This window comes from Balaenoptera acutorostrata, chromosome 17 (assembly GCF_949987535.1).
Source record: "Balaenoptera acutorostrata chromosome 17, mBalAcu1.1, whole genome shotgun sequence".
NCBI classification, from domain to species: domain Eukaryota; kingdom Metazoa; phylum Chordata; class Mammalia; order Artiodactyla; family Balaenopteridae; genus Balaenoptera; species Balaenoptera acutorostrata.
In genome coordinates this window covers 25,494,357-25,521,777 of record NC_080080.1, presented here as the reverse complement: position 1 = coordinate 25,521,777, position 27,421 = coordinate 25,494,357, and the positions used below count along the sequence as shown (strand labels likewise).

Genomic DNA, 27,421 nt, shown 5'->3' with positions numbered 1-27,421 from the left:
ACAAAAGACAAAGAAGAGCATCACATAATGATAAAGGGATCAATCCAACAAGAGGATATAGCATTTGTAAATATCCATGCACCCAACATAGGACCACCTAAATATATAAAACAAACATTAATAGACATAATGGGAGGGGTCCAGATATCTACATTTTAAAAAGTGCACAAGGTAATTGTGATGCAAAAGACCCCATTTTTGAGAAACACCTCACTGATAAAGCCTGTATTGCAAATCAACAGTTATGAAAGGAATACTGAGAGAAAGCATATCATAACCTTTTGAGGTTCATCACAGAAAAAAAAATATACTTGCCCTGGACATTTCTTCTTGCCATTATCAGAGGTAGATTATTGGAATGGATAGCCAAGGATTTGGTGGTAAGTTCCTAACATTTCCCTTTTCTCAATTTATGTTCATTCTTTTTGTTCACATTAAGAACCTTTTTAGTATATTAGCTCAACTCTAAGAGCTGTTCATTGCTAACTACTTCATGTCAAACCACTGATAAACTCTCAACTACAGATCTTGATGACCAGGTCTTTATTATTGTCTCTGGGATCAATTTCATGCTTGTTTTTTCCAGTCTATTCTAAAACTCTGTGAGGGCAAAGGTACTTTCCAAAATAAGGCCAATCAGCCACTCTGCAATTTCACCCTAGGTCTCTTTTGCCAATGAGCTCCTTTCTGGAAATGGATTCTAAGTAACTGTGTTTGGATCAAGTACCTTAAGCACCACTGAAGAAGGACTAATAAATATACTATATGCAGGTTGATGATCATAACTAAGGTACTATGCTTCTTCTGTTGGTGATAGTAGGAAGAATCAATGAAAGAAAAGAAAAAGTAAAATTTCATACAATTTTATAAAGACCTAATAGGTTAAGTCAAGAAAGAAACATTGAGAACTTACACTTGGAGCACTGTCCTTGGGTCTCCAACTTCGCTCCCATCACCAATTGTCAAGGTGTCATAGCCAATTTCCAGATCGAATTCTTCAAAATTTATCTGGATAACCTAGCAATAAACAGAAACAAACATCTCAAATATATTTCATTATATAATAAAAGCAAACAAAAGAGCAATGGGAGAAAAACATTTAAAATGCACTGTGGACATACTATATATCTATAGATCTATAGCTATCTGTATAAGAATTTCAAACTATGGCAGGAGATCATGTGAGACTATTCCTAAAATTCAATCATTATAATTATAACATATTTTTTATTTACTCTATTGTATCTTCTGTAATAATTTTTCAATGAAATGGCATGGCTTCTGTTTATAGGATACTCTTATTTGAGGAATTTGAATGCAAATCTAATTTAAGAAGGCTTTATAAAAAAGTATATGTACCTGAAGAGTGGTTACATCTGCATAAATTTTTACAAGCTAGCACAGAAAAACACAGAGTATACTATTTCCATGAAATAGTAAAGCTTAAAAAATGTGAGAGCAAAATTTGAATCTAGATCACTAAATTTAAAGGCATCAGGTTTATTTCTGTATATCCTTTAATAACAGAATCCCTCATATATATTATATTTTGCTGGCAAAACTAGGAGCACAATTCTTTGGGAGACACATTATACCATAACAAAAAAAAATTAATATTAATTCTTATCAAAATATACTCATGCATTCATTTATTGTTTATATATCTATGTAAAAATTCATATTTAATTAAATTGCAATTCTTAAATTAGAAATCCAATATAATATTAAAGAATAATATAATCAAGAATCCATATAAGAAGAAATTACATAAATATCATCCTATATATAATAATGGCTTGATCAAAAAATAATTTATAACAAAGTATTATTCAACACCAGTTAAAGAAAATGAATGGCTGAGGTTACCAATAGTACTAGAGAATAAATGAAAAATAGCTTTAAATTTTTTAAAATTATTATTTAAAAACTAATTTTTATAATTGTTACTTTGGTATCATAAAAAGAAATTCTTAAGAAAATAGGGATTTCATACCCTGACTCTTTTTAGCTTCGTAACAAAAAACCAAATTTTTGATTATGTCTATTTCTTGATTTTTAAATCATTTTTTATTAGCATTAATTAAAGCAACAGTTTTGGTCAGGTTTAAATGCAGAATATATAAAAACACTGAATTTTACATGGCTACAATTTAAAAGTAAATGTTTCCCTGTTCTACATTGAGTTAAATATAAGTATTCTCAATTAATAATTGCCTGTTAATAGAGATTAAGTTGTTCCCATTTTTTTGCTATCATAAGCAACATGGTTACAACCAATATTAAATATTTTCTGGTTCAAATGTACAAGTATTAGGTTATATATGTACTTATGAGTGCAATTTCTGGATAATAACAAAGCAAAAATTAAATTTCATAATATTGTGCCATATGATTTGGAAATTGTTTTACCAATTTAAATGCCTACAACTTGTGTACATTAGGTTTCATTATTTCTACCAATCTAGAGGGTGTAAAAAACGATTTTTTTTTTGCATTTTCTTCATTAGTAATTAAGTTCTTTTTTCATATGTTTGTCATTTATGTTCCTTTTTTCCTTGACTCAATTAAAGTTATTTTAATTTTCCTAGAAACATGTCAATGCTGAAAAAGTTTTCAAATTTATTGTCATATAATTATTCGCTTTCTTTTAGCCTATGTTGTCTGTACTCTTGTCCTATTTCTATTTCTAACATTATATGTCTTCTCTATTTTTGTTTACTATTTTTTATTGTGCTAACTATAATATATATTTAAAAATCAATTTTAGCTATTTTTAAGTGTACAGTTCAGTGGCATTAATTATCAATATATTCACAATGCTATGTAACCATCACCATCTTTTTCCAAAAGTTTTCCCAACCAAAACCCTGTTACCATTAAGCCATAACAATAACTCCCCATTTTCCTCTTTCCCCCATCTCCTGGTAACTTCCAATATACTTTCTGTCTCTACAAATTTTCATATTCTAGATATTTTATATACATGGAATAACACAATATTTGCCTTTTTGTGTCTGATTTACTTCACTAAGCAAAGTCGTTGAGGTTCATCTACATTATAGCATGTATCAGAACTTCATTCCTTTTTATGGCTGAATAATAGTCCATTGTATGTATACACCTAATTTGGTTTAACCATTACTCTGTTGATGGACACTTAGGGTGTTTCTATCTTTTATCTATGGTGAATATTGCTATTATGAAGATTGGTGTAAAAGTACTTATTTGAATCCCTGTTTTCAATTATTGTATATATACCTAGGAGTGAAGTTGCTGGGTCATATATTTAACATTTTGAAGAACTGCCAAGATGCTTTCCAGAGCTTCTGAACATTTTAAATTTCCACCAGCTATTCATGAGGGTTCCAATTTCTCCATATCCTCACCACATGTTATTTTCTGTTTTGTTTTTATCATACCCATTCTGGTAGGTGTAAAGTGGTATCTTACTATGGATTTAATTGCATCTCTCTAATTAATGATGTTGAGCATTTTTTCATGTACTTATTAACCATTTGTGTATCTTCTTTGGTAACTGTCTATTCAAGTCATTTACCCCTTTTAAAATTGTCATTTGTTTTATTGTTGTTGAGTTGTAAGAGCTCTTTGCATATTCTAGATATTAATCCCCTATCAGATATATTATTTAAAAATATTTTCTCCCATTATGTGAATTGTCTTTCCACTCTTGTGATATTGTTCTTTGACGCCACAAAGTTTTAATGTAATGAAGTCCAGTTTATCTATTTTTTATTTTGTTTCCTATGCTTTTGGTGTCATATTTAAGAAACATTGCAAAATCCCATATCATACATTTTTTTCTATGTTTTCTTCTATGAATTTTATAGTTTAAGCTCTTAAATTTAGGTTTTTGATTCATTTTGATTTAACTGTTGTATACAGTGCAAGTAAGGATCAAATTTCATTCTTCTGCATGTGGCTATCCAATTTTACAAGCACCATTTATTGAAGCAACTACAGACAAACCTTGCCTTATTGCACTTTGCTTTATTATGATTGGCAGATATTGTATTTTTTACAAATTGAAGTTTTGTGGCAAAACTGTGGTTAAGCAAGTCTATCAGCACCATTTTTTAAACAGCATTTGCATACTTTGTGGCTGTGTCATGTTTTGATACTTCTCACAATATTTCAAACTTTTTCATTATTATTACATTTATTATGGTGATCTGTGCTCAGTGACTTTTGATGTTTCTTTGTAATGGTTTTGGGGAGCCACAGTCCACATCCACATAAGACTGCACACTTAAATGATAAATGTTGTGTGTGTTCTAAGTGCTCCACTGACAGCCTGTTCCCCCATCTTTCTCTATCTCTTTGGGCCTCCCTATTCCCTAAGACACAATAATATTGAAATTCGGTCAAATAATGACCCTACAGTGGTTTCTAAGTGTTCAAGTGTAAAGAGAAGTCCCACCTCCCATACTTTAAATCAAAAGCTAGAAATGATTAAGCTTAGTGAGAAATGCATGCATTTCAAAAGTCAAGACAGGCCGAAAGGTAGGCGTGTTGCATCAGTTGCAAGTTGTAAATGCAAAGAAACTGTTCTTGAAGGAAATTAAAAGTGCTACTCTAGTGAACATATGAATGATAAGAAAGCAATATAGCCTTACTGCTGATATGGAGAAAGTTTTAGTGGTCTAGAAGGAAGTTCAAACAAGTCACAACATTCTCTTAAGCAAAAGCTTAATTTAGAGTAAGGCCCTAACTCTCCTCAAATCTATGAAGGTTCAGAGAGGTGAGTAAGCTGCAAAGAAAAGTTTGAAGCTAGCAGAGATTGGTTCATGAGGTTTAAGGAAAAAAAGCCATCTCCATAACATAAAAGTACAAGGTGAACAGCAGAAGCTGCAGCAAGTTATCCAGAAGATCTTGCTAAGAAAATTAATGAATGTGGCTACACTAATCAACAGATTTTCAGTGTAGACAAAACAGCCTATATTGGAAGAAGACACCATCTAGGACTTTCACAGCTAGAGAGAAGTCAATGCTTGACTTCAAATCTTCAAAAGACAGGCTGACTCTCTTGTTAAGGGTATATGTAGCTGACTTGAAGCCAATGCTGATTTACTGTTCTGAAAACCTTAGGAATCTTAAGAATTATGCTATATCTACTCTGCCTGTGCTCTATAAATGGAACAATAAAGCCTGGAAATAGCACATCTGTTTACAACATAGTTTATGGAATATTTTTAGCCCACTGTTGAGACCTACTGCTCAGGAAAGAAAAAGATTCCTTTAAAAATATGATTGTTTATTGACAATGCACCTGATCACCCAAGAGCCCTGATGAACCTGTAAAACAAGATTAATGTTGTCAAGTCTGCTAAACAACATCCATTCTGCAGCCCATGGATCAAGGAGTAATTCTGACTTTCAAGTCTTATTATTTAATTAACACATTTTGTAAGACTGTATCTGCCATAGATGGTGGTTCCTCTGATGGATCTGGGCAAAGTAAATTAAAACCTTTCTGTAAAGGATTCACCATTCTAAATGCCATTAAGAACATTTGCGATTCATGGCAAGAGCAAAATATCAACATTAATAGAAGTTTGGAAGAAGTTGATTCCAACCCTCATGGAGGACTTTGAGAGGTTCAAAAGTTCAGTGGAGGAAGTCACCACAGCTGTGGTGAAAATAGCAAGAGAATTATAATTAGAAGTGGAGCCTGAAGATGGGACTGAATTGCTGCAATTTCATGGTAAAACTTTTAACAGATGAGGAGTTGCTTCCTGTGGATGAGCAAAGAATGTGATGGAATCTCCTCTTGGTGAAGATGCTGTGAAGACTGTTGAAATGACAGCAAAGGATTTAGAATATTATATAAACTTACTTGATAAAGCAGTAGTAGCATTTGAGAGAACTGACTCCAATTTTGAAAGTTCAACTGTGGATAAAATGCTATCAAAGCACAGTGCCTGCTACAGAGAAATCACTGGTGAAAGGGAAGAGTTAATCAATGTGGCAAACTTCATTAATGTTTTATTTTAAGAAATTGCTACAGGGACTCCCCTGGTGGCGCAGTGGTTAGGAATCCGCCTGCCAATGCAGGGGACACGGGTTCGATCCCTGGTCTGGGAGGATCCCACATGCTGCAGAGCAACTAAGCCCGTGTGCCACAACTACTGAGCCTACCCTCTGTAGCCCATGAGCCACAGCTGCTGAGCCTGTGTGCCACAGCTACTGAAGCCCGCACACCTGGAGCCTGTGCTCTGCAACAGGAGAGGCCACCACAATGAGAAGCCTGCACACCGCGATGAAGAGTAGCCCCCGCTCGCCACAACTACAGAAAGCCCGTGTGCAGCAACGAAGACCCAACGCAACCAGAAATAAATAAATAAATAAAATTGATTCTTAAAAAAAAAAAGAAATTGCTACAGCCACCCCAACCATCAGCACCACCACCCTGATCATTCATCAGCCATCAATATCAAGGAAAGACTGTCCACCAGCTAAATGATTATGACTCACTGCAGGCTCAGATTATGGTTAGGGTTTTTTTAATAGTTTTTAATAGTTTTTAGTGTACAGATCTTTCACCTCCTTGGTTAAATTTATTCCTTAGTATTTTATTATTTTTTTAAAAATTTATTGAAGTACAGTTGATTTACAATGTAGTGTTAATTTCTTCTGTACAGCAAAGTGACTCAGTTATACATATACATATTCTTTTTCATATTCTGTTCCATTATGGTTTATCACAGGATATTGAATATAGTTCCCTGTGCTATACAGTAGGACTTTGTTTATCCATCCTATATATACTAGTTTCCATCTGCTAATCTCAAACTCCCAATCCTTCCCTCCCCCACCCCCATAAAATATTTTTTAATTAAGATCTGTACACTGTTTTTTTAGGCACAATGTTGTTGCACACTTAATAGACTACAGTATACTGTAAACATAACTATTATACATACTACAAAACAAAAAATTTGTGAGACTCGCTTTATTGTGATATTCATTTTATTGTGGTGGTCTAGAACTGAACACACAATATCTCCAAGGTATGCCTGTATTCTTTCCCCATTGAATGTTTTTGGCACCTTTGTCAAAAATTAATTGCTCACAGATGGGAGGGTTTAGTTCTGTGCTCTCTTAGCTTTTGTTTATCTGGGAATATCTTGATTTATCTTTCATCCTTGAAGGAGAGTTTTGACAGATAGATATAGAATTCTTGGTTGACAGTTTTGTTTTCAATGTTTAAAGATATTGTCTCACTTGCTTCTCAGCTTCTTTTTCTTTTTTGAAATCAGCTGTTAATATTTTTTAGCATTTGTTGTACTTGAAGAGTCACTTTTCACCTGCTGCTTTCAAGATTCTCTTTGTTTTTACCTTTCAACCATTTGACTATAATATGTTTAGGTATGGATCACTTTAAGCTTATCTTACATAGAGTTTGTTGAGCTTCCTGGATGGGTAGATTCATGTCTCTCTCAAATTTGTGATCTTCTTGGTCATTATTCCTTCAAATATTCTTTCTGTACCATTATTTCTATCTTCTCCTCCTGAAAGTCATATAATACATTTGTTGGTCCATTTGCTCATATTCCACAGGTTCCTAGGCTCCTTTCACTTTTTTCACCTTTTTTCTTTTCTTTTTTTCTGTTCTTCAGACTGAATAATTTCAATTGTCTTATCTTCAAGCTTACTAATTCTTTCTTCTGCTGATCAAACCTGCTCTCAAAAACCTCTAGGTTTTTAAAATTTCAGTTATTATGGTTTAAAGCTCCAGAATTTCTATTTGGTTTCTTTTTTATAATTTCTATCTCTTTATTGATATTCTCATTTTATTCATATATCATTTTCATCATTCCCTTTAATTTTGTCCATGCTGTTTGAGCATAATTAATACAGTTGTTTTAAATCTTTGTCTAATAAGTTCAATGACTCAATGTCTTCAGGGATATTTTCTGTCAATTTATTTTGTTCCTTTCAATGGCCATATTCTCCTGTTTCTTTGCATACTTTGTGATTTCATTGTTGTTTCTGAAAACTAGCCATTTGAATATTATAATGTGGTATTTCTGGAAATCAGAGTCTCTCCCTTCCCCAGGGTTTGCTGTTCTTGATTTTTGAAGACTTGTGTCCATCCAATGTTTTAACTGGAATTTCTTTAAATTCAAGGAGCTAAAAAAAATATCCATTTCAACATGTTTGGGCTGCTATAACAAAATACCATAAACTGGGTGGCGTACAAACGATAGAAATTTATTTATCACAGTTCTCGAGGCTGGGAAGTCCAAGATCAAGGCACAGTTGATTCAGTGTATGGTGAGAGAAAGTTTCCTGGTTCACAGAAGGCCATCTTTTTGTTGTAACCTAACACCAGCAGAAAGGTCTAGGGAGCCCTTTGGGGTCTCTCTTATAAGAACACTAATCCTACTCATGAGGTCTCCACCCTCAGGACCTCCCAAAGGCCCCACCTCCTAATACCATCACATTGAGCATTAGGATTATGAATTCTGAAGGGACAGAAGCATTCAGATCATAGCAAGACCTCTCCCAGTCTTTGAGGACTGGCTCAGTGATAGGATATTCTTTAATACCTAGCCAGACCATTTACAATTTTGTCTTAGCCTTCACTTGCTGCTTGCACTAAGCCTATAGATCAGATAGTGGTGAAAGCTTAGGGTCTTCTCAGGTCTTCCTGAGCATGTGTCTTGCCATGGGCATGCATGTGACTTTCTAAATTCCACCATATACTGGAGGGCTTTTGCATGTCCTAATTTCCTGAAGAAACTCTGTTTCTTATTTCTAGTAACTCACTCATGGTGGCTTGTTTTCCTATGTGTTTAGTTATATTTAACAGTAAACCCATTTTTATTAGGGCTTCAGCTGTGAGAATCTTGAAGGTCTTAAACTGGGTGTAATTTCATTCATTTTCTGCTAACTGGATCCAAGGGTTACTACCAAGCTGGTGCCAGTTTAACATCTTGTGAGGCTTTTAGCTAAATACTAAAGTTTCAAGTTCAGCTTCTTCACCTGTTGATCCAAAGAGACTGGGCCTCAGTCTTGGTCTCCTAATTCCAGAGACTTATTGCCATTTGCCACAAGGAAAACCAAGCTTTCTTTAGATTTCATCTCCAAGCTTTCTTTCAATTTCATCTCCTACTTTCATTTCAGTTCATTCTTCTTTTAATTATATACGCATAATTGTACTTGTGTTTGTATGGTACGCATGCATAGTCATAGATTTTCTTTATTGTGAACCAACAATGCACTGAAAAATGTGTTTCTTGTATTTCAGTGGGAGGGCCTTTCAGAGTACTTCATCTGTCATCCTTTCAAAAGAGAAATGACATGATCCACTTTACCCCAAGCCATTTCACAATAGAGCCATGAGTGCATTGCATTTAAAATTAGGGAATGTCGCCTATTAAATGGCTTTAAAAGTCTAATAGGCTAGTAGATACAAACTAGGAATTTAATAAGTGATTGGTTGATTGCTATTTCTATGCCAAACCCTTGATAGTCATAATTGTTTAGTCATGTCTCAAAAATTTTGGATATCCATTTAATGATAGATTTTATTTTGCCTGAATTGTAACTGAGGTTCATGCATGTATATATGCAACAATGAGAACTCTACTTCATTTTAAATTAAGTGATGAATTAATTACTAATCCATATACTTTCAGATCAGCACTTAACCACTGAGCTGTCACTGAAATTTTAGATACTTATAATTCTTGAACAGTTTCAATGACACTGAATCACTGAGAAGCTAAAATAGTCTGACTGAATTGTAGAACACATTCATTTTAATTTGATTCTTGTATGCTTAGTTTAAACGTCATTACTGGACTGGTTCTTTAGAAGTAAAATCTATGCATAAAAAGAATAAAAACTACTTTGGCCTGAGCTGGAGACATTAACATAAGTAAAGCATTACAGTAAAATTCAAAAATGGTACATTGAGATATTTCCAAAAGTAAAAAAAAAAAAACAGTAGAATGTATAAAAGTAATTTGTAAAAACAAAACCATTTTTTTTCACACAAAAATGTAATAAGTAACATCAGGAGTGTGATGTGAAATTTTCTTTTTCTGGATTTTCCTGTAACATGGAGGAGAAAGTAGCCACTTTCCATCCCTTTATCTTTGTATAATATGAAAATGAAATGAAAAGGTAATTAAAAAATCAGTACTCATCAGTGTAATATAACTACTTTCTCTACGTATATAGTTGGCAGTAGGGCTGAAACATTTAGTAGGAAAATAGGAAGAATATAATGCATATTAGAAGAGAAAGGAACGTCATACATTTTGCCTTTCGTATTTGTTCCTAATCATTTGTGGGTGGGAAAAAACCCTGCATTTAGGTCATAGGACTGTTGAAGAAAAAGCTGTGATAATAAAATATGCTCCTAAATATAAAATAATTTATAATTGTCTTGATTTTTTAACCAAATAAGCCATACTCTTGGCTTCCACTTTTAAAGTGCCGATTCCAAATTACTATATGATGTTGCTAATTGAGGGTTATGTTAAAAAATTTAAGCCACTAATGTAATCAATTAACAGTAATCTCATGCATATTAACATTGGCTTTCCAGAAGTGAGAAATCTGTAAATAATATTAAATATTAAATGGTTAGTAGATCCATTTCCCATAAGGCTTAAGACATGGGTTTTCACAAGGTATTTTGATAGAACTGGTATAGAACCTATGTTTCATAATTGTCATTCTCTCCATCATTCACAGAGGGTTTAAAACCATGACTTCTCCATCATTATGTTTTTATTAAGTCATGTGGAATCCCCATTTATACACTTTGTATCTTTTACCCATGAAATTTTTTTAAATTGGCAAGTATTTATATTGTGTGAGTCCTGGGCTCAGTGCCACACATGCACTGCTTCATTTTAACCCTAAAACTATAGGTAGCGTCCATTTATATATTAGTTTGGCCACTCAGAAGCTGAATATCCTCCTTGTGTTTGCAAAATTAGGAGGCTTGGTAGGAAGCATAGTATACTTCCCAGCATGGTTAGATGTTATCTTCCTCATCATTAACTGCAACCAGAGTGTAGGCATGAAACCTCAGCTCCCCAAACCATGGATTCTGGCAGAGGGTGGCAAAAGCAGCAGAAACATCCAGTTTTAGAAGCAATAGTAGTTGTAATATGTAATGGCACTGATGTCCTAGAGCAGCATTATCCAACAGAAAAAAAATCTTCCCACAAGTCAGAACCAGAAGCCATATCAGACTATGACAAAGTAAAGTTCTAGTGAGGTAAAATGGGTTCTGCTACATTCCAGGCTGATCAAGGAACTCATCCCCCTTCCATCGAAGGTAGTCTTCACCAGTCTTCTTAACCAGCAGGATATGATATTGTTCTATGAATCAATGACTGACCTCTGAAGTTTCAACTATGACGGATATCACATTTATTTGGGATGCGATGATAACTGTCTATTGGCTATAGGTCTCTAGATAATGAGGAACTAAATCTGGATATAATGGAGAAGCCAGCACAATACTTGGAGATACTAGAGTTGTATGTAACTGGCTAAGATTTTTGGTTTTCTCTATTAATGAAGACAGCATTTTTTCATGTAAACATTTTTCAAAGTGAATGTAGGGAAAGAACTATGCATCTGGATGAACATTTGATAACAAAACGAGTGGACTGTGGGAGAAACTATTGATTGCTTATCCAACAGCCATCTTACTTGTTCACTCCAGACTTTTCTCTTCCGAACAGGACATTGATTTTGTTCAGCTATGCATCTTTCTACGTCCATTCTCATGCTTTAGGGACTGCTGACCCCATACCAAGTTCCATGGAATGGCTCCTAATGAGTCTATGCCAATATTAGCAGTTCCATTTCATTTGTCAGGGATAAGATTAGATCTTACTATGTCACTTAATTCTGGTCAGTCAGTGGAAGGTGAGGAGCAATCTTCTGGGGGTGGGGTGCTTTCGGGAAAATATTTCTTCACGCTCAAATGAAACACAAAGAATCAGTCTGCTTTGGAGGTGACTGGATCTGAATGTACTGACTAGAGCTACTGCAACCATCTTGCAATATGTAGTTTAAGGACAAAGCTAACACATGGAGATGCCCAGAGCCAAGAGATGGATGTTTTTACTGTATGCCTGAGACTTGCATACCTCTGGGTAGTATCCTGTGCTAAATAATGCATTTCCTTATTATTTAAACCATATCTTTCCCATACTTAAACTGAAAACATTATAGTGGATACATCAGTATATTCAATTCTAAGTTTTAAAAAAATGCTTTGCCCAGTAATTTGTGTTTATTTGGCTAAAAGTGATGGGACTAAATTCAATCTCAGACTTCCCTGATGCGACAATCCAAGTGCTCAAACTTCACACTATTCTGCATTTGCATAGTAAACGTCTGCAACTTAGGAAATACCTTCTGTACGCCAAATACCTGGTATATAATAGCGTAACTTCTAAGTAAGTTCTTTGATGTTGCACATATGCCTCATGTTTTAAAAAGAGATGGCAAGGGAAGATAATTTCTGAAATCTGACAAGTAACAAATATTGTGTCAATTCCTTGGGGGAAAAATACAGAAAGCATGGATTGGTATAAGCGATTTTATCTTCCATGATAAAGTCTGTATTTTTTTGCTTCAAAATAAATCTGGAAGCTGATGAAATTTCTTAGTATTTCTCCAGTCACAGTTCCCTGTATTGGCCAATTTGCACCAATATAACTAGTATTGGAATTAAATGAAGCTTTGATGATATTTAACTAAACAAATTAATGATGCTTTAATATTAATACCAAGCTAATCACATTAGTGAGACAAGATAATATAAGGGTACAGGCAAAGATATGGTTTAAGTCTCTCTCTGTCACGGAATGTTACATTATTTTGGGGAAGTCTCATAACTATAAAAGAGTGTTTATAATTCATAATTCCTAAGGTTGAAGTAGGTATTACATTAAACAAAGTTTCTAAAAGAGAACATACTGTGCTTGATATACAGTAGGCTTTCAATAAATGGCAGTTATTATTAGCTAATCATAAAATAAATGTTGACATCTGTTCACAATGGATCTTGAGGATGAAGTTCTATTTCTGGCAACCCCACTGTGATTTAAGGAGGAGAGTTTCTTCCCCAAAATCTATGCTGCTAGAAATTTATCTTTTCTGGAAGAAAATAATATTTTCTCTATTAAGTTCATTTCAGAATGACTATAATTCACTCTGTTATTAACAAGCATATTTCTTACCAGGTGAGGAAATCCAGAATGCATAAATACAAAATATACAAAGTGTAAGCTTTGCATATAAAGCTTAAGGTATGTAATGCTATAGTACACAATCAATTTGACATATAATTAAAGAACTTCCTTTTTCATATATGTCTCAGACCTTAGCGATCACAGTCCAGTTTGGAGACAAGACATAAACAAGATAAATACAATACTCTGTGTTAAGTGCTTTGGGATATGGACACACAGGATTAACATGGGCAGAGATGAGAGCTGCCCAATCCAATTAAAGAGTAAAATGGAAAGATTTCCCCCAAGACAGAATCCTCAGGCAGTGCAAAGGAAGGTAAAGATGGGAACTGGGGAAGAACATTGTAGAAGACAGCATGAAAAATGGCACAGTGGGAAGAAATATTCTTTTCGTTTCTGTAATATCAACTGTGAAACAGGAAGTGATTAAAAGGAAGGCTAAAAATGGAGGTAGGAGCTATATCATGTTAAGGACTTTGAACTTTATCTTATAAATGAGGAGCAGCAAATAATGAGTTTTGAGTGGTGTGTTAACAGGGTTTTATTTGCTTTTCATATGCTCACTTTGGCAGCAGGAACAATCTGTATTTGAAGTGGAGTAGGGCAGAGTTAGAGAGATCAAGGGACTAAACTTGAGCTGTAAAAGTAGGGATGGAGAAGAGTGGACTCAATCTAGATTTTTTACCCCCCCCCAAAAAATGATTGTAGTCATTTTTCCCTTTTTCTCTTTTCATACATATAGAAGCACTAGTCAAAAGCTCACTCAAAAATCTATGCCTCATAGGACTATTTTATCAAATTTTATTGGGTATAGTCTAATTCAGACAAAGCAGAATATTCAACCCATTTGTCCAAAAAAATCATGTATTTCAGAATAATCCTAAAATTTTACTGTTTTGTGATATGTATTGTGTGCGATATGTATTACATGTGTACATGGAAAATTAGTGTTCAATAACTGTTTTATTAGTAATCATCCTAATTTGCCTATTTGTGTAAAAAGGTAAATTTACATGAAATTTGTGAAACAAATACTGTAAGATAAAAAAGGTTTAAATATAACACATATAAACCCAACATTTACTTATTTGAAAGTAATCTCATTTTAGAGGAAGAAATTAATCTCTCATATTCTAGAAGGATTATACACTATAATATTATATATTTTCTGACAGAAGATGTATTCCAAGACTCTTGGACTAGACCATTCAAAAATGAGGAGTGCCAGCCTAGGGAATTCTCTAGGTTCATCCACTTTGCTGCCAGAATCAGGTTAATAGTTTCAATTCTTACAAAGGCTCATATTTTAGAGACAGGAGGGGAATCTGGAGACACAGTAAGATATTGATGGAACGATAAAAGCTTTCAGCTTTGTTTATTTTTCTATGCCTTTTGTATTTGTGCACTGCTCTTCCCCTTTAGGGGGTTGCTGGTATGTAACAGTGACATTAAATATGGCACTACAAATGTGTCACTGAAGGGAAGAAACTACATAAAATGAAAAATGCATCAAATATTAAATCTATAACAAAACTGTACAAAACCATTGGTTCTGTCATTTATTCATGTTTTGCTACTGGAGGATATAATTTAACTTTCATAATATATATAAATGATCAACTTGAAGTTACAAATTTTGAAGAAAATGCAGATACTGTTGCTGGTTTTAGGAGGATATTCATTACAAATTTGTACATGTTAGGTTGTACATATTGAAACAAATTTTAAACAAATATGTCTCATTAAAGTGCATTTGGTAAGAAGTACTATTTTGCTGGGTTTTGTCACTCATTAGTAATGACGTCAGTCTGATCCAGAATATCTATCTCTCCATTTATTCATCTATACTATTTTTATGCAGAGAACCTTTGACTTGAAGCTTTATTAAAAAATGAGATTAGTTTAAAATGACTAAACATACAACATGGTAGTGAGATACTACACATTTTTGTATATAATGAACCATACAGTGGATTCTAATTCCCATCTTCAGTTTATTTTTATTGTTTTTCTTTGATACCAAAGAGGAAGGATGCAAGATATTAGCTTCTCAATTCATGGTCTTTGTTGTTAACTTTATTTTTGTTTATGTAATTTCTTCAAGTATTAATGAATCTTTATCAGTTAATATTTATGGAAGACCTTGTTTATTTCCAAAATTATCTTCTTGAGTAAGCAATTTAGGTAGAAGCCCAAGAAGTTAGGGTATAAGAGGAATTATTTGCCACTGAACTCACTGTTTGTCAGTTATCCAGGAAGAAAGATTCCTGGTCCATGAATGAATATTCTTCGGGGCGAGTGGTTGGGAAAAGAGTAGTGAGAGATAGTTATACTATTTGCTGTTTTGTGAACTGCACTTCAATTAATAAGCCTCTTTTTAAAATTTTGGATGTTATGTTGAAACACAAATCAGATAAATCTTCTTCCTAAAAACTTCTAATTTGTTTAATTCATTCTATAAATTTGTATTTAGAGCCTACTCTTTACCAGGTGCTATTCTAGTGCTGGGGATATAGACAAACTTTCCTCCCTTCTTGGGGAAGTATACAAAAGATAGAGAAGCAGCATATAATATAATACCATACAATATGAGATATTCAAATACTGATGTGTTACAAGGTGCTATAAAAAAAAGTAAAGCAAGGAGATAGAGATGGAGGTGGCCAGTGATTCAGGGGAGAGAAAGTGACACTTAAGAGATATCTAAATGAAGTAAGAGATATAATGCTTCTCATTACATTTTTGGATGGATCGCAGAGGGCCCTGTATGATCCGAGCTTTAATCAGCTCTATAGCCTCCATTTCTTACATTCTTCTCCTTACCCACTATACCACAGGACCGCTGTCATCTTTTTAGTTTCTAGAAGACACCAGGGTCTTCACGGGCCTTTATAAATACTTTTTCTTCTACCTCCTCTCGTCTTTGCATTGTTAGTCCCTGTCATCCTTTAATATTGGATTAAATCTCACTTCCTCAGAAAGGTGTTCACTGACAATTCTAAGTAAGCTCCCTTCTATTCCACCCAGAGTGTTTCCTTCAAGTTGTGACTACTAATTTCTGTGTTTACTCTTTTATTTTCCATTTAAATCACTAACTGAACACTTTCTAAGGGCAAAGAATTTGTTTTTTTAATTTTTAAAAATCTATTGTAGTCCCAGCTTTCTAGTTAATGAAAATGCAGGTTTCCCATGAAAAGTTTAGGATTTATAACACTGGTTTTCATCTGGCCACTCCAAGATATATGAAGTTTTATATGGTTGCTTTTGGATGCTAGAGATCATCACAGAAAAAAGGTATAGCTACCACATCCTATATCTTCAGATTTTGCTCCTCCCTTCTGTCCTTTCCTCTGGTATCATACAATGTGAGTGGTTATGTTAGGTCAGGAGGGGCCTGACTTTCAAGGAAGATATGTAATGCTGAGCAAAGGGATTAGACAGAATTGTATAATTTGATGATATGTAGCCTATGTGACTTTGGTCATATGAGAATAATCAAATCATCCAAGTGACTTTCCTCCACACTGGTTAGAGATTCCAGAAGTTCAAAGAGCTTTAATACTACGAAGGGCAAGTGCTGGATACACTGGTACAGTATTGCACTCCTTCTCTCTCCTCGCTACCTAGTTGTAGCCGTTGCTGAGGGGCTGGGCAGCTGAGGCAAAAAAAAAAAAGCAACGTCCCATATTGGTGACCAAGGCTCTTATTAACTCCAAGGCTATCATTAGATAACCTTCTACCTTGCAGTAAAATATCTCAGGGTCAGGAAGCAAAGCTCACAGCTCTCTCAGTTCCTTTTTTAAGCTCTCTTGACAGAGGCCTATTCTGACTTCTTAGAAACATCTGCTCATGGCTTCTGACAACTAATATCAGCAGGGAGTCTCCACAAGGATATTTCAAGTTCTGAAATGTGTGTGAGCACGTGTTATCTGCACACTGGTAAGCTAAGATCAAACAGTGATAGCAGCATTATGGCTCAGCACACTCTGGGTAGGTGGTGGCGGTGGTGGTGATGGTGGTAGTACTAGTTGCAGTAGTAGTAATATCATTATTATTAACATTTTTGAGCATGTACTATATTCTAGACACTGTTCTAAGTATATGGCATGTTTTATCTCATATAATCCTTCCAAAGCCCTATGAGGAAGACATTATTATCTTTATTTTACTGTTGAAAAAACATAAACTCAGATAAGTTAATTTTTTGGTGGTGATCTGTGATTAATTATACCATTATGCAATATGTATATTTGCATAAACATAGGTACTTTTTATGTTGCATATTAGAATAGGAGGAAATGTTAGCACTAAGGATAGAAAATATAAAAGGGAAATAGAATAAATATTTACTTTTTATTCTAAACTGTGCAATGAGTGGTGCCTCATCTTCAAGAGAAAGTAAAATACTGAAAGTCAATGATTATTATTGGGAGTATTAAACTCTCATGTAAAAAACTATACGTTGCTTCAGTTTTCAAGATGTTAAAATGAAGCTACATCTAACTTAAGTATAACTGCAGTCTAAAACACTGGTCATGTAATTGTGTAAATGACTAAAATACATGTGATGAAGAAATAAGTTCTTAAAATATTATTTAAGGGCTTCCCTGGTGGCGCAGTGGTTGAGAATCTGCCTGCCAATGCAGGGAACACGGGTTCGAGCCCTGGTCTGGGAAGATCCCACATGCCGCAGAGCAATTAAGCCCGTGAGCCACAACTACTGAGCCTGCGCGTCTGGAGCCTGTGCTTCGCAACAAGAGAGGCCGGGATAGTGAGAGGCCCGCGCACCACGATGAAGAGTGGCCCCCACTTGCCACAACTGGAGAAAGCCCTCGCACAGAAACGAAGACTCAACACAGCCATAAATAAATAAATAAATAAAGGAGTTCCTTTAAAAAATATATATTATTTAAATAAGAGAAATATAATGCTTCCTAGAATAAATATGTATTCTACCTAAAGAGATTTTATGTTGTTTCTTTATACCTCTAAATGCCTTCATTTACAAAAACATACATTACAAAAATTATAGTCAGAAAAACAAATTTTAAAAAGTTAAAATAATGTATAGAACTAAGAAGATATATAAGCTTAAAAATCATACTACACTAGAGCTGTTTAAAAAGTTATTAAAAATTATTCATAAGTCATGAATAAACTCAGCTTAAGTACATTTAAAGTCAGTACAGTGTCTTACACAGAGAAGTTTTAAATAACTATTTGAAAATTGTTTCACTAAAATAAGGAAACAAGCTTTTTATAATCCATCGTATTATTGCCTAAATTATATATTATTTAGGGGATTTCTATAATATGAAATTGTATACAATATTTGCTTATATGCTAGAGATTTATACAAGTGATTCAATGTCAAATATTTATTAAATATTTCTTGTGTGCCAGATACTTTTCTACATTCTGACTCATACCATCTCTCCCTTTCTCATGTTATGGAAGAAATTTTCTTGTTTCATAACTTTTACTTGAGATATATGGTGTTTAATAGGACTGGCCCTTTAATTAATAGATATAACAAGTGTGTGGTTTAGTTTGAAGATGTTTTGATGTCTTTTTTTACACAAAAGATTCTTCTTTACCTATTTTCTACTTTACTTCCTTCTGCCTTTTTACCTGTGTTTTTTACCATTAAAAGCAGAGTGCTGGGGCTTCCCTGGTGGCGCAGTGGTTGAGAATCTGCCTGCCAATGCAGGGGACACGGGTTCGAGCCCTGGTCTGGGAAGATCCCACATGCCACAGAGCAACTGGGCCCGTGAGCCACAATTACTGAGCCTGCGCGTCTGGAGCCTGTGCTCTGCAACAAGAGAGGCCGCGATGGTGAGAGGCCCGCACACCGCGATGAAGAGTGGTCCCCACTTGCCGCAACTAGAGAAAGCCCTCGCACAGAAACGAAGACTCAACACAGTCATAAATAAATAAATAAATAAATAAAAGAACGTGAATTTCTTAAAAAAAAAACAAAAAAAGCAGAGTGCTGGTTAGATGAGGAATTTGGGAAGCAGGGAACAAATGTCCTGCTTGAATAAAATACTGTGTCTCAAAATTACCTTAACAGGATACTCACTACACTTCCCTACACTAACAACTGAAGATGTATGTCAATGTTTCTATTCCCTTTGTTTGTATTAATGTAAATTCGTTTAATGTTCTTAGACCCTCATTGCTTAAACTACTGAAGCGTATTTGCCATTGAGGAGCTACTCTGGGCATGAATACCTTCCGTAAACCCTTGAAATCTCCCTCAGTAGAAATATAATCTTTCAGTGCTAGGGATAGAGAGTGAAAGATGTGAAATGGGAATGGTATGCAATTATAGAATAATTAAATTATATTCAAAATTGTCTACTGATAAATGGATCCCTCTAGGAAGAAAAAGAGACAGAACTGAACATAATTCAAGATTCCAAAGTTAGCCGTTGTTGCTTTTCTATACCTTGGATACTGTGGATACTAATTGGAATTCTTTGTCTCCTTTGCTGGACACAGCTTCCAATATAAAGACACAATCACTTAAAACTCCTCTGCTCTTCAATTCCTTTGTCCCTTCTCATTCCTACTTGTGGTAAAATAATGGTCTCCCAAAGATGTCCATGCCTTAATCCAGGAAGCTGTGAATATGTTACCTTACATGTTAAAAAGAGTTTGCAGATGTGATTAAGGTTGAGAACTTTGAGATGGAAAATTTATTCTAGATTACCCAGGTGGGCCCATTCTAATCACACAAGTCAAAAGTAGAAGAGGAAGGCAGAAGTGCGTGCTAGGGAGACGTGACATTAGAAGGCTTAGACCTGCCTTTGCTGGACTTGAAGACAGATGAAGGAGGCTGGGAATGGCTCATGGCTGAGAGCCAGTATAAAAAAAACAAAAAACAAAAACTGGGGACCCTGGTCTTTCAACCACAAGGAACTGAGTTCAGCTAACAACACAAATAAACAGGAAACATTCTTCCCGAGAGCCTACAGAAAGGAACAGAGCCTGCTAACACCTTAATTTTACTGCCTGGGACCTATGCTGGACTTCTGCCCCACAGAACTGTAAGATAGTGCATATGTGTTGTTTTAAGTCATAAAGTTTATGGTAATCTGTTATAACAGCAATAGAATCATCACCACCATAGAACTCTCCAACCTCATAACTCTTATATTCTTAGTATGGCTACTTACCCTTCAAATTTAGACAAGTCACTTTAGTTCTCTAAAGTTGTTTTTCCACATGTAAAATGGACACAATAACAGGAACTACTTCACAGAATTAAAAGATTAAGTGAGAGTGTACGTAAAAATAACTTAGAATAGACATGCACACAATTCATGTCCATTTTAATGTTATTAATAAGATTATCAATAATTTTGATAATACAGTATTAATATTATTAATCCTGTTGTTTTCCTAATATTTGTCTTCTTACTAGGTAGGTCCTGGTAAAGAATATTTCTTATTCACTTATCAATACTGGACTAAATCTTACCTTTCCCAAATATCCCATTACTACTTCTTCCATAGTACTAGAATTTCCAGCTGGTAGCAAGTTACCCTACATAAAGACTGTATTTTCCACCTCTCTTACAGCTGAGTATGACCCTGTTGTTAATTTATTTTATTATATATATATATATATATATATATATATATATATATATATATATATGTTATAATATTATGTTACAATTTGTTTTACCCTCCTTCTTATCACTTCCCCCAACTCCCTGCCTGGAATATGTGACATATTATGCTGGAACCTGAGACACTATACTGGAACTTGGGGGAAAGGGCCATACCCTGGGAAATGATGCAATAGTGCATTAGCCTATGTCCCTGAGAATTCCTAGAGCAGAACCACCACATATCTTGGACCACATATCTGTCTTGTTTTAGTCCCTCTTATTATGGGTTTTCTTTCACTGACGGCCAAACCTAATCCTAACACATAAATTTGTGTATCTTGTTACTTTTAATTAAAAATTTCTTTGTCTAGCTTCTCATTTTCCTCTCCTATGCCAATCCCCAAGGACTTTATCTGGCTGCATAAAGTATATTAATTGCCACCACTTATGTACATCACTTAATTTTATGCCTAATTATCATGTAGCACGACTCTGATTATGGCTACCATTCAAAAACAATTACAACAGTGAGGTTATTAAAGTGTTAGGGGACACTGAACAATTAGTAGAGGGAGGAGTAGTAAAAACAAACAAAAAACTAAATAAAGGTAGTTTGTATTTTGCATACTTTCCCTCTTTTTTTTGGTAAGAATCAGAGAAGTTCCTAGGAAAAGCTAACATACATGTAAATAAGCCAGTGAGATTTTTAGCTGAGAATATTTAATCAGTTCTTCCAATAAATATTTTTTCTAACATGTTTATTGGAGTATAATTGCTTTATAATGGTGTGTTAGTTTCTGCTGAATAACAAAGTGAATCAGCTATACGTACACATATATCCTCATGTTCCCTTGCCCTTGCGTCTCCCTCCCACCCTCCCTATCCCACCCCTCTAGGTGGTCACAAAGCACTGATCTGATTTCCCTGTGCTATGCGGCTGCTTCCCACTAGCTATCTATTTTACATTTGGTAGTGTATATATGTGCATGCCACTCCCACACTTTTTCCCAGCTTACCCTTCCCCCTCCCCATGGCTTCAAGTCCATTCTCTACGTCTGCATCTTTATTTCTGTCCTGCCCCTAGGTTCATCAGAACCATTTTTTTTTTTAGATTCCATATATATGTGTTAGCATACGGTATTTGTTTTTCTCTTACTGACTTACTTCACTCAGTATGACATTCTCTAGGTCCATCCACCTCACTACAAGTAACTCAATTTCGTTTCTTTTTAGGGCTGAGTAATATTCCATTGAATATATGTGCTGCATCTTCTTTATCCATTCATCTGTCAATGGGCACTTACGTTCCTTCTATATCCTGGCTATTGTAAATAGAGCTGAAATGAACACTGTGGTACATGACTCTTTTTGAATTATGGTTTCCTCAGGGTATATGCCCAGTAGTGGGATTGCTGGGTCATATGGTAGTTCTATTTTTTGTTTTTTAAGGAACCTCCAAACTGTTCTCCATAGTGGCTGTATCAATTTACATTCCCACCAACAGTGCAAGAGGGTTCCCTTTTCTCCACACCCTCTCCAGCATGTATTGTTTGTAGATTTTTTGATGATGGCCATTCTGAGCAGTGTGAGATGATACCTCACTGTAGTTTTGATTTGCATTTCTCTAATGATTAGTGGTGTTGAGCATCATTTCATGTGTTTGTTAGCAATCTGTATACCTTCTTTGGAGAAATGTCTATTTAGCTCTTCTGCCCATTCTTGAATTGCATTGTTTGTTTTTTTGACATTGAGCTGCATGAGTTGCTTGTAAATTTTGGAGGTTAATAGTTTGTCAGTTGCTTTGTTTGCAAATAGTTTCTCCCATTCTGAGGGCTGTCTTTTTGTCTTGTTTATGGCTTCCTTTGCTGTGCAAAAGCTTTTAAGTTTCATTAGGTATCATTTGTTTATTTTTGTTTTTATTTCCATTTCTCTAGGAGGTGGGTCAAAAAGGATCTTGCTGTGATTTATGTCATAGAGTGTTTTGCCTATGTTTTCCTCTAAAAGTTATATAGGGCCTGGCCTTACATTTAGGTCTTTAATCCATTCTGAGTTTATTTCTGTGTATGGTGTTAGGGAGTGTTCTAATTTCATTCTTTTACATGTAGCTATCCAGTATTCCGAGCATCACTTATTGAAGAGGCTGTCTTTTCTCCACTCTATAATCTTGCCTCCTTTATCAAAAATGAGGTGGCCATATGTGTGTGGGTTTATCTCTAGGCTTTGTATCCTGTTCCATTGATCTATATTTATGTTTTTGTGCCAGTACCATACTGTCTTGATTACTGTAGCTTTGTAGTATTGTCTGAAGTCAGGGAGCCTGATTCCTCCAACTCCGTTTTTCTTTCTCAAGACTGCTTTGGCTATTCAGGGTCTTTTATGTTTCCATACAGATTGTGAAATTTTTTGTTCTAGTTCTGTGAAAAACGCCATTGGTAGTTTGTTAGGCTTGCACTGAATTTGTAGATTGCTTTGGGTAGTACAGAAATTTTCACAATGTTGATTCTTCCAATCCAAGAACATGGTATATCTCTACATCTGTTTGTATCATCTTTAATTTTTTCATCAGTGTCTTATTGTTCTCTGCATACAGGTCTTTTGTCTCCTTAGGTAGGTTTATTCCTAGGTATTTTCTACTTTTTGTTGCAATGGTAAATGGGAGTGTTCCCTTAATTCTCTTTCAGATTTTTCATCATTAGTGCATAGGAATGCAAGAGATTTTTATTCATTAATTTTGTATCCTGCTACTTTACCAAATTCATTGATTAGCTCCAGTAGTTTTCTGGTAGCATCTTTAGGATTCTCTATGTTTAGTATCATGTCATCTGCAAACAGTGAGTTTTACTTCTTCTTTACCGATTTGGTTTCCTTTAATTTTTCTCCTCTGCTGGCTGAGGTTACAACTTCGAAAACTATGTTGAATAATAGTGGTGAGAGTGGGCAACCTTGTCTTGTTCCTGATCTTAGAGGAAATGTTTCAGTTTTTCACCACTCAGAACAATGTTGGCTGTGGGTTTGTCCTATATGACCTTCCTTATGTTGAGGTAAGTTCCCTCTATGCCTACTTTCTGGAGGGTTTTTATCATAAATGGGTGTTGAATTTTCTCAAAAGCTTTTTCTGCATCTATTGAGATTATCATGTTTTTTTATCCTTCAATTTGTTAATATGGTGTATGACATAGATTGATTTGCATATATTGAAGAATCCTTGCATTCCTGGGATAAACCCCAATTGATCATGGCGTATGATCCTTTTAATGTGATGTTGCATTCTGTTTGCTAGTATTTTTTTGAGGATTTTTGCATCTATGTTCATCAGTGATATTTGCCTGTAGTTTTCTTTCTTTGTGACATCTCTGTCTGGTATTGGTATCAGGGTGATGGTGGACTCGTAGAATGAGTTTGGGAGTGTTCCCCCCTCTGGTATATTTTGGAAGAGTTTGAGAAGGATAGGTGTTAGCTCTTCTCTAAATGTTTGATAGAATTCACCTGTGAAGCCATCTGGTCCTGGGCTTTTGTGTGTTGGAAGATTTTTAATCACAGTTTCAAGTTCAGTGCTTGTGATTGGTCTATTTATATTTTCTGTTTCTTCCTGCTTCAGTCTCAGAAGGTTGTGCTTTTCTAAGACTGTGTCCATTTCTTTCAGGTTGTCCATTTTATTGGCATGTAGTTGCTTGTAGTAGTCTCTCACGATCCTTTGTATTTCTGCAGTGTCAGTTGTTACTTCTCCTTTTTCATTTCTAATTCTGTTGATTTGAGTCTTTTCCCTTTATTTCTTGATGAAACTGGCTAATGGTTTATCAATTTTGTTTATCTTCTCAAAGAACCAGCTTTTATTTTTATTGATCTTTGCTATGGTTTCCTTCATTTCTTTTTCATTTATTTCTGATCTGATCTTTATGATTTCTTTCCTTCTGCTAACTTTGTTTTCTTTTTTTTTTTGGTTCATCTTTCTCTAATTGCTTTAAGTGTAATGTTAGGTTGCTTATTTGAGATTTTTCTTGTTTCCTGAGGTAGGGTTGTATTGTTATATACTTCCTTCTTAGAACTGCTTTTGCTGCATCCCATAGGTTTTGGGTCCTTGTGTTTTCATTGTCAGTTGGTTCTAGGTATTTTTTGATTTCCTCTTTGATTTCATCAGTGATCTCTTGGTTATTTAGTAGTGTATTGTTTAGCCTCCATGTGTTTGTATTTTTTTACATTTTTCCTGTAATTGACATCTAGTCTCATAGCATTGTGCTCAGAAAAGATACTTGAGATCATTTCAATTTTCTTAAATTTACCAAGGCTTGATTTGTGACACAAGATGTGCTCTATACTGGAGAATGTTCCATGAGCACGTCAGAAGAAAATGTATTCTGTTGTTTTTGGATTGAATGTCTTATAAATATCAATTAAGTCCATCTCCTTTAATGTGTCATTTAAAGCTTGTGTTTCCCTATTTATTTTCCTTTTGGATGATCTGTCCATTGGTGAAAGTGGGGTGTTAAAGTCCCCTACTATTATTGTGGCACTTTCAATTTCCCCTTTTATGGCTGCTGGCATCTGCCTTATGTATTGAGGTACTCCTATGTTGGGTGCCTAAATATTCACAATTGTTATATCTTCTTCTTGGATTGATCCCTTGATCATTATGTAGTGTCCTTTTTTGTCTCTTGTAATAGTCTTTATTTTAAAGTCTATTTTGACTGATATGAGAATTGCTACTCCAGTTTTCTTTTCATTTCCGTTTGCATGAAATACCTTTTTCCATCCCTTCACTTTCAGTCTGTATGTGTCCCTAGGTCTGAAGTGGGTCTCTTGTAGACAGCATAAATACAGGTCTTGTTTTTGTAACCATTCAGCCAGTCTATGTCTTTTGTTTGGAGCATTTAATCCATTTACATTTACATTTATGGTAATCATCAATATGTATGTTCCTATTACCATTTTCTTAATTGTTTTGGGTTTGCTATTGTAGGTCTTTCCCTTCTCTTGTGTTTCCCACTTAGAGAAGTTCCTTTAGCATTTGTTGTAAAGCTGGTTTGTTGGTGCTGAATTCTCATAGCTTTTGCTTATCTGTAAAGATTTAATTTCTCCATTGAATCTGAATGAGATCCTTGCTGGGTAATCTTGGTTGTAGGATTTTCCCTTTCATCACTTTAAATATGTCCTGCCACTCCCTTCTGGCTTGCAGAGTTTCTGCTGAAAGATCAGCTGTTAACCTTATGGGGATTCCCTTGTATGTTGTTTGTTGCTTTTCCCTTGCTGCTTTTAATATTTTTTCTTTGTATTTAATTTTTGATAGTTTGACTAATATGTGTCTTGGTGTGTTTCTCCTTGGATTTAACCTATATGGGACTCTCTGTGCTTCCTGGACTTGACTATTTCCTTTCCCATATTAGGGAAGTTTTCAACTATAATGTCTTCAAATATTTTCTCAGTCCCTTTCTTTTTCTCTTCTTCTTCTGGGACCCTTATAATTCGAATGTTGTTGTGTTTCATGTTGTCCCAGAGGTCTCAGAGACTGTGCTCAATTCTTTTCATTCTTTTTTCTTTATTCTGCTCTGCAGTAGTGACTTTCACTATTTTATATTCCAGGTCACTTATCCGTTCTTCTGCCTCAGTTATTCTGCTATTGATTTCTTCTAGAGAATTTTTAATTTCATTTATTAGGTTGGTCATTGTTTGTTTGCTCTTTAGTTCTTCTAGGTCCTTGTTAAACATTTCTTGTATTTTCTCCATTCTATTTCCTAGATTTTGGATCATCTTTACTATCATTACTCTGAATTCTTTTTCAGGTAGACTGCCTATTTCTTCTTCATTTGCTTGGTCAGGTGGGTTTTCACCTTGCTCCTTCATCTGCTGTGTATTTCTCTGTCTTCTCATTTTGCTTAACTTACTGTGTTTGGGGTCTCCTTTTTGCAGGCTGCAGGTTCATAGTTCCCATTGTTTTTGGTGTCTGCCCCCAGTGGGTAAGGTTGGTTCAGTGGGTTGTGTAGGCTTCCTGGTAGAGGGGCCTGGTGCCTGTGTTCTGGTGGATGAGGCTGGACCTTGTCTTTCTGGTGGGCAGGACCGTGTCCAGTGGTTTGTTTTGGTGTGTCTGTGAACTCAGTATGATTTTAGGCAGACTATTTGCTAATGGGTGGGGTTGTGTTCCTGTCTTGCTAGTTGATTGTCATGGGGTGTGCAGTGCTGGAGCTTGCTGGTCATTGAGTGGAGCTGGGTCTTACCGTTGAGACAGAGATCTCTGGGAGAGCTCCCGCTGATTTATACTATATGGGGTCGGGAGGTCTCTGTTGGTCCAGTGTCCTGAACTCGGCTCTCCTACCTCAGAGGCTTAGGCCTGACACCCAGCCGGAGCACCAAGACTCTGTCAGCCACACAGCTGCTAGTTTTGTAGGCTCTCCTGCAGAGGCAGTGGTGGCTGTGGCTCACTGTGAGGACAAGGACACTGGCAGCAGAAATTCTGGGAAGTACTCCTTGGTTTGAGCCCTCCTAGAGTCTGCCATTAGCCCCACCAGAGAACCCCTTCCAATAAATATTAATTTGAAATTTTCCATATGAAAA

General features: G+C 35.2%; 1 protein-coding gene across 3 annotated transcripts in view; it reads right to left on the bottom strand.

Moving 5' to 3' along the window:
* CSMD3 (CUB and Sushi multiple domains 3) overlaps window positions 1-27,421 on the bottom strand; it is a 1,183,499-nt gene that overhangs the window by 592,067 nt on the left and 564,011 nt on the right. For all 3 annotated transcript variants that reach the window (XM_007188796.2, XM_007188797.2, XM_028168178.2), the window contains one exon: window positions 914-1,017. In XM_007188796.2, the coding sequence (XP_007188858.2) occupies window positions 914-1,017 (104 nt within the window). The remainder of the gene's footprint in view (window positions 1-913; window positions 1,018-27,421) is intronic.